The sequence below is a fragment of the Callorhinchus milii genome, unplaced genomic scaffold (assembly GCF_018977255.1).
Source record: "Callorhinchus milii isolate IMCB2004 unplaced genomic scaffold, IMCB_Cmil_1.0 Scaffold12, whole genome shotgun sequence".
NCBI lineage: Eukaryota > Metazoa > Chordata > Chondrichthyes > Chimaeriformes > Callorhinchidae > Callorhinchus > Callorhinchus milii.
Window position 1 is genome coordinate 812,924 of NW_024704753.1, and position 12,840 is coordinate 825,763.

Sequence of the window (12,840 nt, forward strand, 5' to 3'; positions counted from 1 at the left end):
GCAATTGGCTGCTGCGTTTCGCCCACAAAATACACAGTCAATTCACTTGACAGTATATTGTGTGAAGCGCTTTGAGATATCTCAATGACGTGATAAGGCGCTGTATCAAATGCAAGGATTATTATATAATTGGTGACATGGCTGTTATCCCTCACACATTTACAGTGATTTATTTACCGTTAATGAGCAAACGGTTTCTCACTGCTCTGGATCGCACGGATGAACGGGATCTTTAACATCCACCTGAACTTTCCTCACTTTGAGGCGTATGGTGAAAACTGCCGTGACACCCCCCCCACCCACCGCCCGCGCCTCCCTCCCCCCCCCACCCAAAAAAAAAGAAAGGACAGTACAGTACTTCAAAACAAGAATGATTAAATTCTCTTCCTTTTCAAGAGCAAAAGTATTTCAGAACCATGGCAAGTCCACCACTGAGTCAAGGTGGGAATCTGAAGTGATGATTGGTGAGCTTTCCTGGTGAAGAACTAACTGGTTACCCACATATAATTTGTGTGTTTATATAATATATATATATATATATCATATTGTCTCAGTCAGTGGTGCTCTTGCATTGGTTCAAGCAACAGGTCAGGGACTTTGAGCTCTCAGTCTAGATCGACGCTCCAGTGTAGTGCTGGGGGAAGATTGCTGCAGTGTAACAGCACTGTACTTTGGATGAGGCGTTAAATCGAGCTCCTATCTGTGCTCTGTTCAGGTGGATGTTAAAGATCCCGCGATGCTATTGGAAAAGATAAGAGAGTTTCTGTTTCCCGTGTCCTGGCTGACAGTCCCTCAGATAAAATCCGTCACTCGCTTCACAGCTGTTCGCGGATGCTCATTTGCCCAAATTGGCTGCCATGTTCACCCTCAAAGTACACAGTATCTATACTTCATGGCGATGCCACGTGAACAACACCACCACCAATAAATTGCATTTATAGAGCGCCTTTCACTTTGGAAGGACGTCCCAAGGTGCTGGATCTGCAGTGGATGTGAAGCGCTTGTGAGGTGTTTTGATGAGCACTGGATCAAATGCAAGGAATATTAACATATATAGATAAAGGGCTAAAATGTCTATTGGATGAACGGTTTGTGATTGGGGGGGTGGGGGGGGAATTGCTTTTTATTACAGCTCACCCTGTTCTGAGTGGTTGTGTAAGTCTGTGCACGTTTACAATAAAATAGTCAGCTGTGTTGCTATAGGAACTTGGTTTGCAGTGGCTGAGCTCAGAGGCTGCTGATCATTTCTGTATCACAGCCTCTCCCCCAGCACTGAATTCTCAGCTCACTGACCCAGCGCTGAGGTGTGAGAGCGAGAGTGAGGCAGGTGATGTGCAAATGAACAGGACGAAACCCTCTCACCAAATCATTTGTATAGGATTTGCGCTCTGACCTGCCGATGGTGCTACGTCTGTCAGTGCAACACGCGAGGGAGGGAATGTCACGGACTCTTAAACGTGTCCGTCAGCACTTTTTTTAAAAATTGAAAAGCTTTCTTACCAGGATTTCACGTAAAGAGCGCGCATAACCATGGCACGTTAAACACGGCAAGGGGAAACGATTTTAAAGTGACGCGAGAAGGCTATCAGAAAAGGGGAAGGAGTTCCTCCCGGCGATCCGGCTGGGAATCCTCCAAAATGAACTCCCGTCACTGACCTCCACAGTATTTGGGGGACGTTGCTGTGCGCAATGTGGCCTCCTCGTTCGCCTGCGTTTATACAGTCACTACATTCTGCAGTCATCATCGTGGCGCTGTCAGGTGGTTTGTCGTGATGAGACGCTGTATCAGACACAAGGATTATTATTGCTAATAACAGCAGTTATTAATATTGTTTGCTCATTGCTTGTAACACGCAGAGACACAGACCGGCTGGCTCGAGGCCACCGCCTGCCTTTGTTGAGTTTTTATGTGTTTTTTTGGAATCTCACAGAAACGATCGTTACAGCTTCTTAACGCTAATTATACGCCGGCTGACTCACCAGGCATGAGAATGAATCATCCTCATTTATTTCACAAGACAGCGAGGCCAGCGATGTGCAGTGCGCCCAGCGTATATTGTGCCCTGTCGTACTATATTGTGTACATCAGCCTCATATTAAAGTTTGAGCATATAAAGGGTGACCAAAAAGTCCCATCAACAACAAGAACAACTTGCACTTATATAGCGTCCTCCACGCAGGGCAGCATCTCAGAGCACTTAAAAAACCATTACAATGTCTGATAAGTCTTCAGGAAATGATGATAATTATCAGTAATTATTATCAAAACAAATGGTATCACGACTTTTTGCTCACTGTGTATTAAGCCCTGGGTCATGGGCTTTGTCCTCAGCTGCCCCCAGCACTGAACTGGAACATCAACCTCACACCCTCACCTTCCACCTCAGCTTCTGTTTCCAAAACTGACATTAGATCTTCAAATGGAAATGTCCAAGAGAGATTGAAGGAGAGACAGAGACAGAGAGAGAGAAAAACGGGCCGACCGGGTAAGACAGAGGGAGATTAACAAAAGTAAATGTGGGTCCATTGCAGGCAGAGATAGGAGAAATTATAATGGGGAATAAAGAAATGGCAGAGTCACTAAACAAATACTTTGCTTCTGGCGTCACGTTGGAAGATACTAAAAACTTATCAGCAATAGTGTGGAACCAAGAGCCTAATGTTAGTGAAGAGCTTAAAGAAATGAATATCAGTAGTAATAGTACTAGAGAAATTGATGGGACTAAAAACCGATAAATCCCCTGGACCTGATGGCCTGCATCCTAGGGTTTATAAAGAGGTGGCTGCCGAGATAGTGGATGCATTGATTTTGATCTTCCAGAATTCTCCGGATTCTGGAACGGTTCCCGTTGATTGGAAGATCGCAAATGTAACACCGCTATTTTAGAAGGTGGGAGAGAGAAGATGAGGAACTGTAGACCAATTAGCCTGACATCAGTGGGAGGGAACATTCTAGAGTCGTGGGGCACTTAGAAAGTCCTAATATGATTAGGCAGCATCAACACAGTTTTATGAAAGGGAATTTGTGTTTAACAAATCTTTTTTTTGAGTTTTTTTAAGATGTAACTAGCAGGTTAGATAGGGGGAACCAGTGGATAGAGTGTACTTGGATTTTCAGAAGGCATTCAACAAGGTGCCACATAAAAGGTTGTTACATAAGATTAGGGCTCATGGAATTAAGGGTAATATATTAGCATGGATCAAAGGGTGGTTAACAGGCAGAAAACAGAGTAGGGATAAACGGGTCCTTCTCAGATTGGCAGGTTGTGACTAGTGGAGTGCTGCAAGGATCAGTGCTTGGGCCTCAACTGCTTAGAGTCTACATCAGTGACTTAGATGAGGAAATAGGGCTTAATGTATCCAAATTTGCGGACAACAGAAAGCTCGGTGGGAAAGTCAGCTGTGAGGAGGACATAAGGAAGATGCAAAGGGATATAGACAGGTTAAGTGAGTGGGCAAGAAGTTGGAATGTAATGTGGGGAAGTGTGAAGTTATTCACCTAGGTGGAAAAAATAGAAGAGCAGATTACTTTCTAAAAGGGGAGAGACTATATTATCGTGTTAGTGTTCAGAAGGATTTAGCTGTCCTTGTACACCAATCACAGAAAGTTAGTGTGCAGGTACAGCAAGCAATTAGAAAGGCTAATGGCATGTTAGTGTTCATTGCAAAGGGGTTAGAGTACAAGAGTAGGGAAGTCTTGCTGAAATTGTATAAGGCCTTGGTGAGACTGCAGCTGGAATATTGTGTGCAGTTTTGATCTCCTTATCTAAGAAAGGACATACTCGCCTTAGAGGGGGTGCAACATAGGTTCACTAGATTGGTCCTGAAATGAGGGGTTTGACCTACGAGGAGAGGTTGAGTAGACTAGGCCTATATTCTCTAGAATATAGAAGAATTAGAGGTGAGAAATCTCTAAGATTCTTAAGGGTCTTGACAGGGTAGATAGTGTGAGACTGTTTCCCCTGGTTGGACAATCTAAAACTAGGGGGTCATAGACTCAGGATTAAAGGTCAGCCCTTTAGACCCGAGTTGAGAAAACATTTCTTCACTCAGAGGCCAGTGAATTGATGGAATTCTCTACCCCAGAGGCTGTGGCTGCTCAGTCAGTCATTGAACATATTCAAGACTCAGATCAATAGATTTTTAAAACCTAAAGGGATTAAGGGATATGGGGAGAGGGCGAGTAAATGGAATGAGGTTAGAAGTTCAGCCATGATCTTATTAAATGGTGGGGCACAGGCTCGAGGGGCTGAATGGCCTACTCCTGCTCCTATTTCTTGGGTTCTTATGAGATTCAGAGAGATAGGGATAGAGAGAGAAGACACACAAACACAGACATAACCTCTCCACGCCCTTCACACTACACTTACACACACATCCCCACATAGACCACATCCCCACCATACACACACACACATACACACACACACACAAGGGTTATTTGGTAACGTGGTAACCAGCTCATTAATCACCCTCGCCTGCCCTCATCCTCCGCTGTGCGGTTTCTCATGTCTCACGGTTCAGGTGGTAAGAATGCCGAGGCTGTTGATAAAGGGAGGGAGACCCTCCCACCAATTGCCAGCTGACAATCCTCCGGATAAATGGTCTCAGATCTCCCGTTTAATACCTCGCAGAGTATGGCTCGTGGTTAATGGGCTCGCTGGCATTACACAGAACCTTGGCCACTGGGAATACTTTACTCATGGATTTACATAAAAGAAACAACTACAGACACTGGGCATAGAGCGAGCCTAAGGATAACAGATAGCAGGGACAGAGAGAGAGAAGTAGAGTGACAGACGGGCAAAGAAAGAGATGGACAGACAGAAAGCGAGGGAGACAGAGAGCGAGGTGGACAGACAGAGAGATGGACAGAGAGAAAGGAGAGAGATAGACAGAGAGATTGGAGTGGGTGGGAGAAAGAGAGCCCATTTACTTCATCCCAATCACTGTACCAATGTCCTGGCCAGGCTCAGGTCAGTACGGCTCTGTAACCCGAAATCTTCATAATCTACATGAATGAGACATGAGCAAAGGCTTCATTAGTTCAATTTTTTTGGCATCAGTTTTTTTATCGAACCAAATGTCAGAGTTGGAACTCTTGTGGTGCCTTTGATAAGGACAGTGGAAGAGATTAAAGATTAATCACTGAGAAACTGCTCACCTCCTTAGCTCCCTCTCCAGTGGGGGAGTGAGCCCTAGCACAGACACGATGGGGAGAGAGAGAGAGAGCAGGGAATGGGGTTAGAGTAGAGATCTCCAGTGGGGGAGCGAGCACCAGCACAGACATCATGGGGAGAGAGAACGGAATGGGATTAGAGTAGAGAGCGCCAGTGGGGGAGCGAGCCCAGGGACAGACAGGATGGGGAGAAAGAGAGCAGGGAATGGGGTTAGAGTAGAGAGCTCCAGTGGGGGAGCGAACCCCAACACAGACACCATGGGACAAACAGCCTCCTCTGGGTTTCTGGGTAGTGGTCAGGTGTTGATTCCCACCCCGGGGGTAACCCCAAAGAACTTTAGGTCTGCTCTTGTGATCTCGAGTCTGGTCTTCAAACAGTTACTCATCCCCTTTGCTTCTGTCTGCATTTCCTGTGGCAGCACATTGCCATGAGCTGGTAACGCAGTACATTCGCAGCAGCTGCTCCAGTATTGTCACCATAATGATGCCAAGAACACTGCTCCCAGCTCAGTGAGGGGGGTGTGGGGGGGCTGCGACTGCCCTCTGCTGGCTCTCCCTGAGGCTGCAGTGTGGGGGAGTGGGGGCGCACGGTCAAGCCGCTATGTGTGTTCACTCTTCACTCACTGAAGACTTGTTGTTAATGGCCAGACTGTAGCAAGCCAGCATCCGTTTAAGAAAAACAAACAGAGGGAGAGGTTAACAGGGTTTCTTCTACACGCGCTGAGGGTTGTTAGGATGTGGAATGCCTGGCCGAGAACAAGGAGAAGAATCCTTGTGTTTAGCTTAGCCCCTACAACGTGTCAAAGCACGGTGGGCGGGGGTGGGGGCTGAGGAGGGTGGAAGGGGTTATAGTACAGTGCCCACAATCGCTCACAGCGTTTCACAAAGTTTTCCAATGGCGTTGAGGGATCTTTAAGGGCCACCTGCTATTGCCACAAAGAGCACTGAGCAAGGCCATGGCTGTGCCGTGGCTGTGAGCAGCCTGGCTCTCGCTCCTCCCTTCCCCCAGGTCCAAGCTGTGTGTAAATGGGGGCTGTAAATATTAGGGGCTGTTATATTATAATAATAATAATTCTTGCATTTGTTTCAGCGCCTTATCACCTCATCGAGACATCTCAAAGCGCTTCACAGGATATACTGTAAAGTGTAGTGACTGTGTATTTTGACAAACTGTTGACGGTTTCTTGCGCAGATTTGGGGGAAGGAAGCGAAGCCCTCTTCTCCAGAGGCGAGAGTGTGTGTGTGTGTTAGCGTGAACCTGACTCCCGGTTGCGCTGGACGTGCGGTGGCTGTGTCTCTGAGGTTTGGCCAGGGGATGGCAGCAGCAGACTGTGTCACAGCTTCTCAACAGCTCGGACACTGATCCATCCCTGTGTGGTTCATTAACCCTTTAAAGCCCGTGTTGTCCCAGATTGGCAAAAGTGGCTGTGGTGGGGGGCGTCAGAGAATGGCCTCCAGCTGCTGCTCTTAATGTGACATCATGTGTCTGAGTGTGAGAGGGTCGTCTGATAGAAATGACATCCGCTATATCAAATGCAAGGATTATTATTATATTATTATTATTATGTATCCTCCTTCTTCCCCCCCCCTACCCACACATGGTGCTGAGCTTGTCAGTGGGGAGGTGTGAGGCTGACTAGTTGCTCTTGTCTTTTTCTCAGGGCCAAACTGTTCCGGGGGAAGAAGGTGCACGGAGAGTATGATATCCGCCTGGAGCAGGTTAGTGCTTCCCTTCTCCCAGTGCAACTGTATTCAACATGGTGGTGGGGGTGGGTGCTGGTGGGGGGGGGGGTGCATATTGCGGTCAGTCTCTGTATATTGTCCCCCCCCTTTCTTTCCCATTCCCTGCTCTCTCTCTCCCCATCATGTCTGTGATGGTGCTCGCTCTCTCTCTCGCTGTGTAAGTGTGAGTTGGTGTGGGACGTTCCTGGTGTGAGACACATGTGTAAGTGTGAGTTGGTGTGGGACGTTCCTGGTGTGAGACACGTGTGTAAAAATGAGTTGGTGTGGGGCGTTCCTGGTGTGAGACACGTGTGTAAGTGTGAGTTGGTGTGGGACGTTCCTGGTGTGAGACACGTGTGTAAAAATGAGTTGGTGTGGGGCGTTCCTGGTGTGAGACACGTGTATAAGTGTGATTTGGTATAGGGCGTTCCTGGTGTGAGACACGTGTGTAAGAGTGAGTCGCTGTTTTGCAGGCTGACTTCACGGACATTAACCTGGTGGCTCAGGCCGACGGCAGCTGCATTGTGGACATGCAAGTGATCCGGAATGGCACCAGGGTTGTGAGGTGAGAGTCAGGGGGATGGATGGTGGAGACCAAAGTGATGGGGACGTGGGAAAAGGGGATCAGGGGAAACAGGGTTGGGGTTAAACGGGATCTGGGGGGGGGGGCGGTTGCGATTGGGGGGCGTGGTGTGAATCGAGGGGTGAACTGTTTCTGATCAGTAAATGGGTCCCGGACAACAATCCTCTGGGCAAATCACAGCTTCGCACCCTTCGCAGCCTTATTTTCTACCAGAAGGACTGCACCCCAGCCAGCGAGCGAAGGAGAGAGAGGGACAAAGAGTGACCAAGAGAAGGACAGAGAGAAGGGAGAGAGTGAGAGAGAGCGAGAGAGTGCAGGGAATGACTTCAGTCCTCAATATTGAGAGCACAACAAGCTTTGTTTTCCTGGGGGTGTTAATAGCTCGCGCTCATTCTGATTTCCTGATTTCGGGGGAATATTGTGATAAAGTGCAGACGCCAGGGTTCATGGCAGCGAGTGACAATCTGTCGGGTGCTTCGCATTTTCCGCCCATGCAGCTGCTCAGTGTTTCCACTGACCGTCACCACACACACACTGAGGGCACCAGGCACCGTGGGGGGGGGGGCAGGCAGGGGTATGGGTTTGGGAGCTAGACCGGCACCAGGGGCGGGCATAGAGGTGAGGTAGGGGCAGGGCTGGGGCAGGACAGGGAGGTGGGGAGTGAGTGTCTCACTGACTGGCCAGAGTGTTGAGGAGTGGGCTTCCTCTCGCTCGGGTATCAAGGTATCAGGGTAGCTCACTGTCAGTCTGCATTATAACACCCAACAGGGTTGAGGTGGATAACCATTTGTTAGGTCAGGGTGTCAAGGGATCCTGGGCAAGGGTGGGTAATTGGAGTTGAGGTGCAGATCAGCCATGTTCTTATAGAATGGCGGAACAGGCTCAAGGGGCTGAATGGCCTCCTCCTGTTCCTATGTTTCTATGAGGCTTAGCAACAACTGGAGCAGGACCTATAAAGGGAACCTTTTACACTCAGTGTGAATGCAGGAGTCACTGATCCCAATATTCACACTGACATTTGTGCACAGTTACATTTTAGGACAATGATCTTAAGATTAAAAGCGGGAGAATTTCACACTGCCTTCCCCCACCCCCACTCCCGCCCGGGTTTTTACAGGATTTATATCCCATCATTTTTAATTATTCCCGGGAAATCTATTTAACTTCAACTCGAGCTGCAGATTGGGAGTCGCTTGATTATAACAGGAAATGAATTATTCCTAAAAACAACTCATTTTCCAACAAACAAATTATCTCGACATCTGCTGCTTCTCGGGGGGAGATTTAGTTCATCAATCCTGCCCCCAGCCCCCAGTCCCAACCCCCCCGCACAGGACTAATATCTGTGATGGTGCTCATTAACTTAGTTCCCGCTGTTCAGCCTTTAACACAGAATCAGAATATTCAATAACAGATTGGGAGCGTAGTGGGGGGGGGGGGGGAGCTATAAACCTACCTCTGCCCCCGAGACTAGCATTGAATTCACCTGCAAAACACACAGTCACTCCACTTCACAGCATAGTATCTTCAGGTGAGCTCGCAGTACAGGCTGACATTCCAGTACAGTCCTGTGTTAATGGAGGTTTTGTTTTGTTCTTCTGTTAACATGTTAAAATATTACAATTTAAACTTAAACTCTGGGCTGCCCACACCTCGGCTCCTGACAACCTACGCCTAATACTTTCCGGATTTAGATAAACAGGATGCGTCCCTCCAGGGAGAGAGAGAGAGAGCGCATTCTATTACCAAAAATCTAGCTCTGGAATCCCCATGCGTAAGTGGGAGGCATGGAAATCTCAGTTCCAGGGCCTTGGGACGTCCTCCCGATGTGAAAGCCGTTTTATAAATGTAATTTTGTTGTTTTTGTTGTTGGTTTGGAGACTCTGAAGCACTGTGATGAGTTTCCTCATGTGTCAGACCCTCGGCTGGGCCAAAGAAAACAGACATTGAACCAAGGCTGAACAAGGCAAGTCTGTGCCCTGTTCAGGTGGACGTTAAAGAGCTGCCACGGGTTATTCGAAAAGGGATGGGTGTTCTGGCCGACAATCTCCCAAATAAACTCGCTTCACGGCTGTTTGTAGGACGCTGCTGTGCGCAAAATTGGCTGTTGCGTTTGCCAACAAACACACAGTCACTACAGTTGGCAGTAAAATCCTGTGAAATGCTTTGAGACGTCTCGATGACGTGATAACGCACGATATCAAATGCGAAGATTATTATTATAGCTCACGTCTCTCGCCAGAGTTACTTACTTCCCAGTTTGTCAATGCTTCATTATTTTACCCACCTCAATCTAATCACCCCTTAACCTCCTCTGCTCCAGGGAGTGTGACCCTGTCTTCTCAGCCTCTCATCACAGCCAAAACCCTTTCAGACCAGGGATTTGTCTGGTGAACCATCGCTGGACACCGCCAAGGTGTCTGCTCAAACGTGACTGCAATTCTCCAAATAAGGTGTGAGTGGCCGGTCACACATCTCAGAGCCTTGTTAGAGAAAGCTCCTCAGCTCTGGGGGTGAGGCCTGAGTTTACACTGCCTGTCGCAGGCACAGGCACCGATTCCTGATGAGTGTCTTGTACAGACAAGGCAATTAGCCGAGACAGAGCACGAGGCTGAGCTGTATTGAGAGCCCGTCACACTTTCCGATGGGCAAAAAATGAAAAGTCTAAAATGCAAATCTCTTTCCTTCTCTCTTCTTTATTTCTTTCTCTGTCTGTCTGTTTCTCTCTGACTCTGTCTGTCTCTGACTCTCTCCTGTGCGTGCATGTGTGTGTGTGTGTCTTTCTCTCTCTGTTGTGCTCGCTGGGTGTGTGTGTGTTTCTCTGTCTGTCTTTTTTTCTCTCTGTATGTGTGTCTCTTTGTTCGTGTCTCTTTCTATCTCTCTCTGTACGTGTGTGTGTGTATATGTGTGTGTCTCAGGCGACCCTGAGAGGTTAACAATGAGAGTTTAAAATACTGTTTTAACACAGTTACTACACCCTAAGCAGTCAGTTGGTTACTACACCCACAGTAACATCCTGTGAAGCACTTTGAGATGCCAGACCGGTGTGCTTGTGATTGTTGGCCTGTGAGTGAGATTACTGTCCTGCTTTTACCTGTAGATCCATCAAACCTGACTTTGTGGTCGTACGTCAGAATCCCTTCAACATGGCAGAGAACGAGGATTACAGGAACATCGTGATTGGCTTCCAGTATGGAGGGCTTCTCAGTCTCAACTCCCTGGAATCCATCTACAACTTCTGTGACAAGCCGTGGGTGGTGAGTTCAGCCTTCGTCCTGGCATACCTGTGCTGGGGCTCGCTCCCCCACTGGAGCTCTCTACTCTAACCCCATTCCCGGCTCTCTCTCTCTCTCTCTCTCTCCCCATCATGTCTGTGCTGGGGCTCGCTCCCCCACTGGAGCTCTCTACTCTAACCCCATTCCCGGCTCTCTCTCTCTCTCTCTCCCCATGGTGTCTGTGCTGGTGCTCGCTCCCCCACTGGAGCTCACCATTCTCTTTATCCTTTAACATAATTTTCCTCCAGAAGTTATCGTCAGTCACATTTATCCTGCCTTTGTTTTCCTTTCCCTGTCTGCTGTGCGCTGGCATTTTCAGGAGGACATTAGTGCTTATCAGGGAAAGGCAGAGTGTTGTGTATTGCAGCTGTAATAATAATAATCATCATGATTAAACCTAAATTGCCGTCTCCTCTCATAGGGAAAGCGATCTCTTAATGTCCTTTTTGTATATTAACTTCACAAAGTGCCACAGGAAGCACCATCCATTTCACTCAGTAAAGATGGAACTGTTAATCACTTGTGTCAAAGAAGGCTCTGGAATACCAGCGCTGGGCTGCAAAAATAAAACCAAAGGAAGATTTGAGGGAAAAGACATTTGTTCAGGGATTAGAGATGACCATTTGACACTCTAACCTCTGAAATGGAACTCCCACCCTCAATCTTGCCCCATCGTGTTGTTGTTGTTGCTAGTGGTGGTGGTGGTGGTATTGCTGTTGTTATTGTTGGTATTTATTGTTGTTAGTGTTCATCGTTGTTGTTTATTATTATTATTATTGTGGTTGTAACATTTTCCCTCCTCTCTCTGCCTCTCTTTCAGTTTGCTCAGTTGGTCAACATCTACAAAACCCTGGGAGCCGAGAAGTTTCCCCTCATCGAGCAGACCTTTTACCCCAATCACAAGGAGATGGTAAGTCAAACCCCCCCCCCCCCTCCCAGGGAATTACTGCCGTGTGCAGTGACTGTTTTTCTAGGTATCTGAAACTTGAAATTTCACTCAAAATTAAAAAAATTCTCAAATACGGTTTTGAAAGGAAATTAATCTTAATTTGGAATCTAAGAACGTTCCTCCCGGTGTCAGGCTCGATGCCTCTCCTTCATCCAAATTTACCCCCGTCACACACACACACACACACACACAATCGGTAATCTGTTTGGAATTTGCAGTGTTTGACCACAAATCAGTTACTACACTTCAAAGTAACTTGTGGGGTGAATCACGTGTTATATTTTGATACATTGGGCAAATACAAGTTTTATTTATGTTATACATTTGTCAGATAATACAGTGATGTACATGTGTGGTTAGCCTTTAGGGTTTACTGTCATATTCTTATTGGGGAGGTGGGGGGGAAGGATGGGGAGATCTAATGTACAACGTATTTGTTGACAGATTTCTTAATAAGAAAGAGTGAGTCTGGAATGACTTTGTTGGGAGTGACCAGGGTACATTAACACCCAGCTTGTGGGTTTCAAGAGGGAAGTAGTGGGTAAGTGAAGGATGGAGGCTTGTGGTGGTATGGGGACACTGGTGTACAGCTCGCTCTGAGAGCTGGGGCAAACTCGGTGGGCCGAATGGCCTCTTTCTGCACTGTGAATGTCTATGGTTCTTTGAAATAAATGGTCAAGTCAGAGCCAGGGAGAGGACTGGGGGTGTGACGGTCGTTAGATGGACAAGTCTGATTTTGTTACTGGAGTCCTGGGGAGTGTGTGTGTGTTCCGTACTGACCTTTTGAGAGATCTTGAGCCGAATACAGATTGCGTTTGAGCCTCGGCTCAGTCTGGATCTGACCTGCAGCGTTTAATACCGACGGGCTTCCAAACCTCATTAACTGGAGCAGGAGGAGGCCATTTAGCCCCCGAGCCAGCTCCGCCCTGATTCTCCACCTCGCTGCCCCTCCTCCCCTCCCTTTAATATCCTTCATGTCAGTGCCTCAAATTGTGTCCCTCACATTCAACTGGGTCAGAGTTTGCCCTGTACCCAGTCTTACGCTGTGCCAACAACAACTTGCATATATATATATATATAGAGAGAGAGAGAGATACTGTAGAGCCTTTCACGTCATGAGGACGTGACTGAG

The 12,840-nt window shown here is 47.6% G+C and overlaps 1 protein-coding gene across 1 annotated transcript in view; it reads left to right on the plus strand.

The window, feature by feature from the left end:
• Positions 1-12,840, plus strand: part of syn2b (synapsin IIb) — a 37,804-nt gene that overhangs the window by 2,330 nt on the left and 22,634 nt on the right. The window contains 4 exon segments of the mRNA XM_042339581.1: positions 6,841-6,898; positions 7,375-7,466; positions 10,585-10,741; positions 11,580-11,669. Coding sequence (XP_042195515.1) covers positions 6,841-6,898; positions 7,375-7,466; positions 10,585-10,741; positions 11,580-11,669 — 397 coding nt within the window.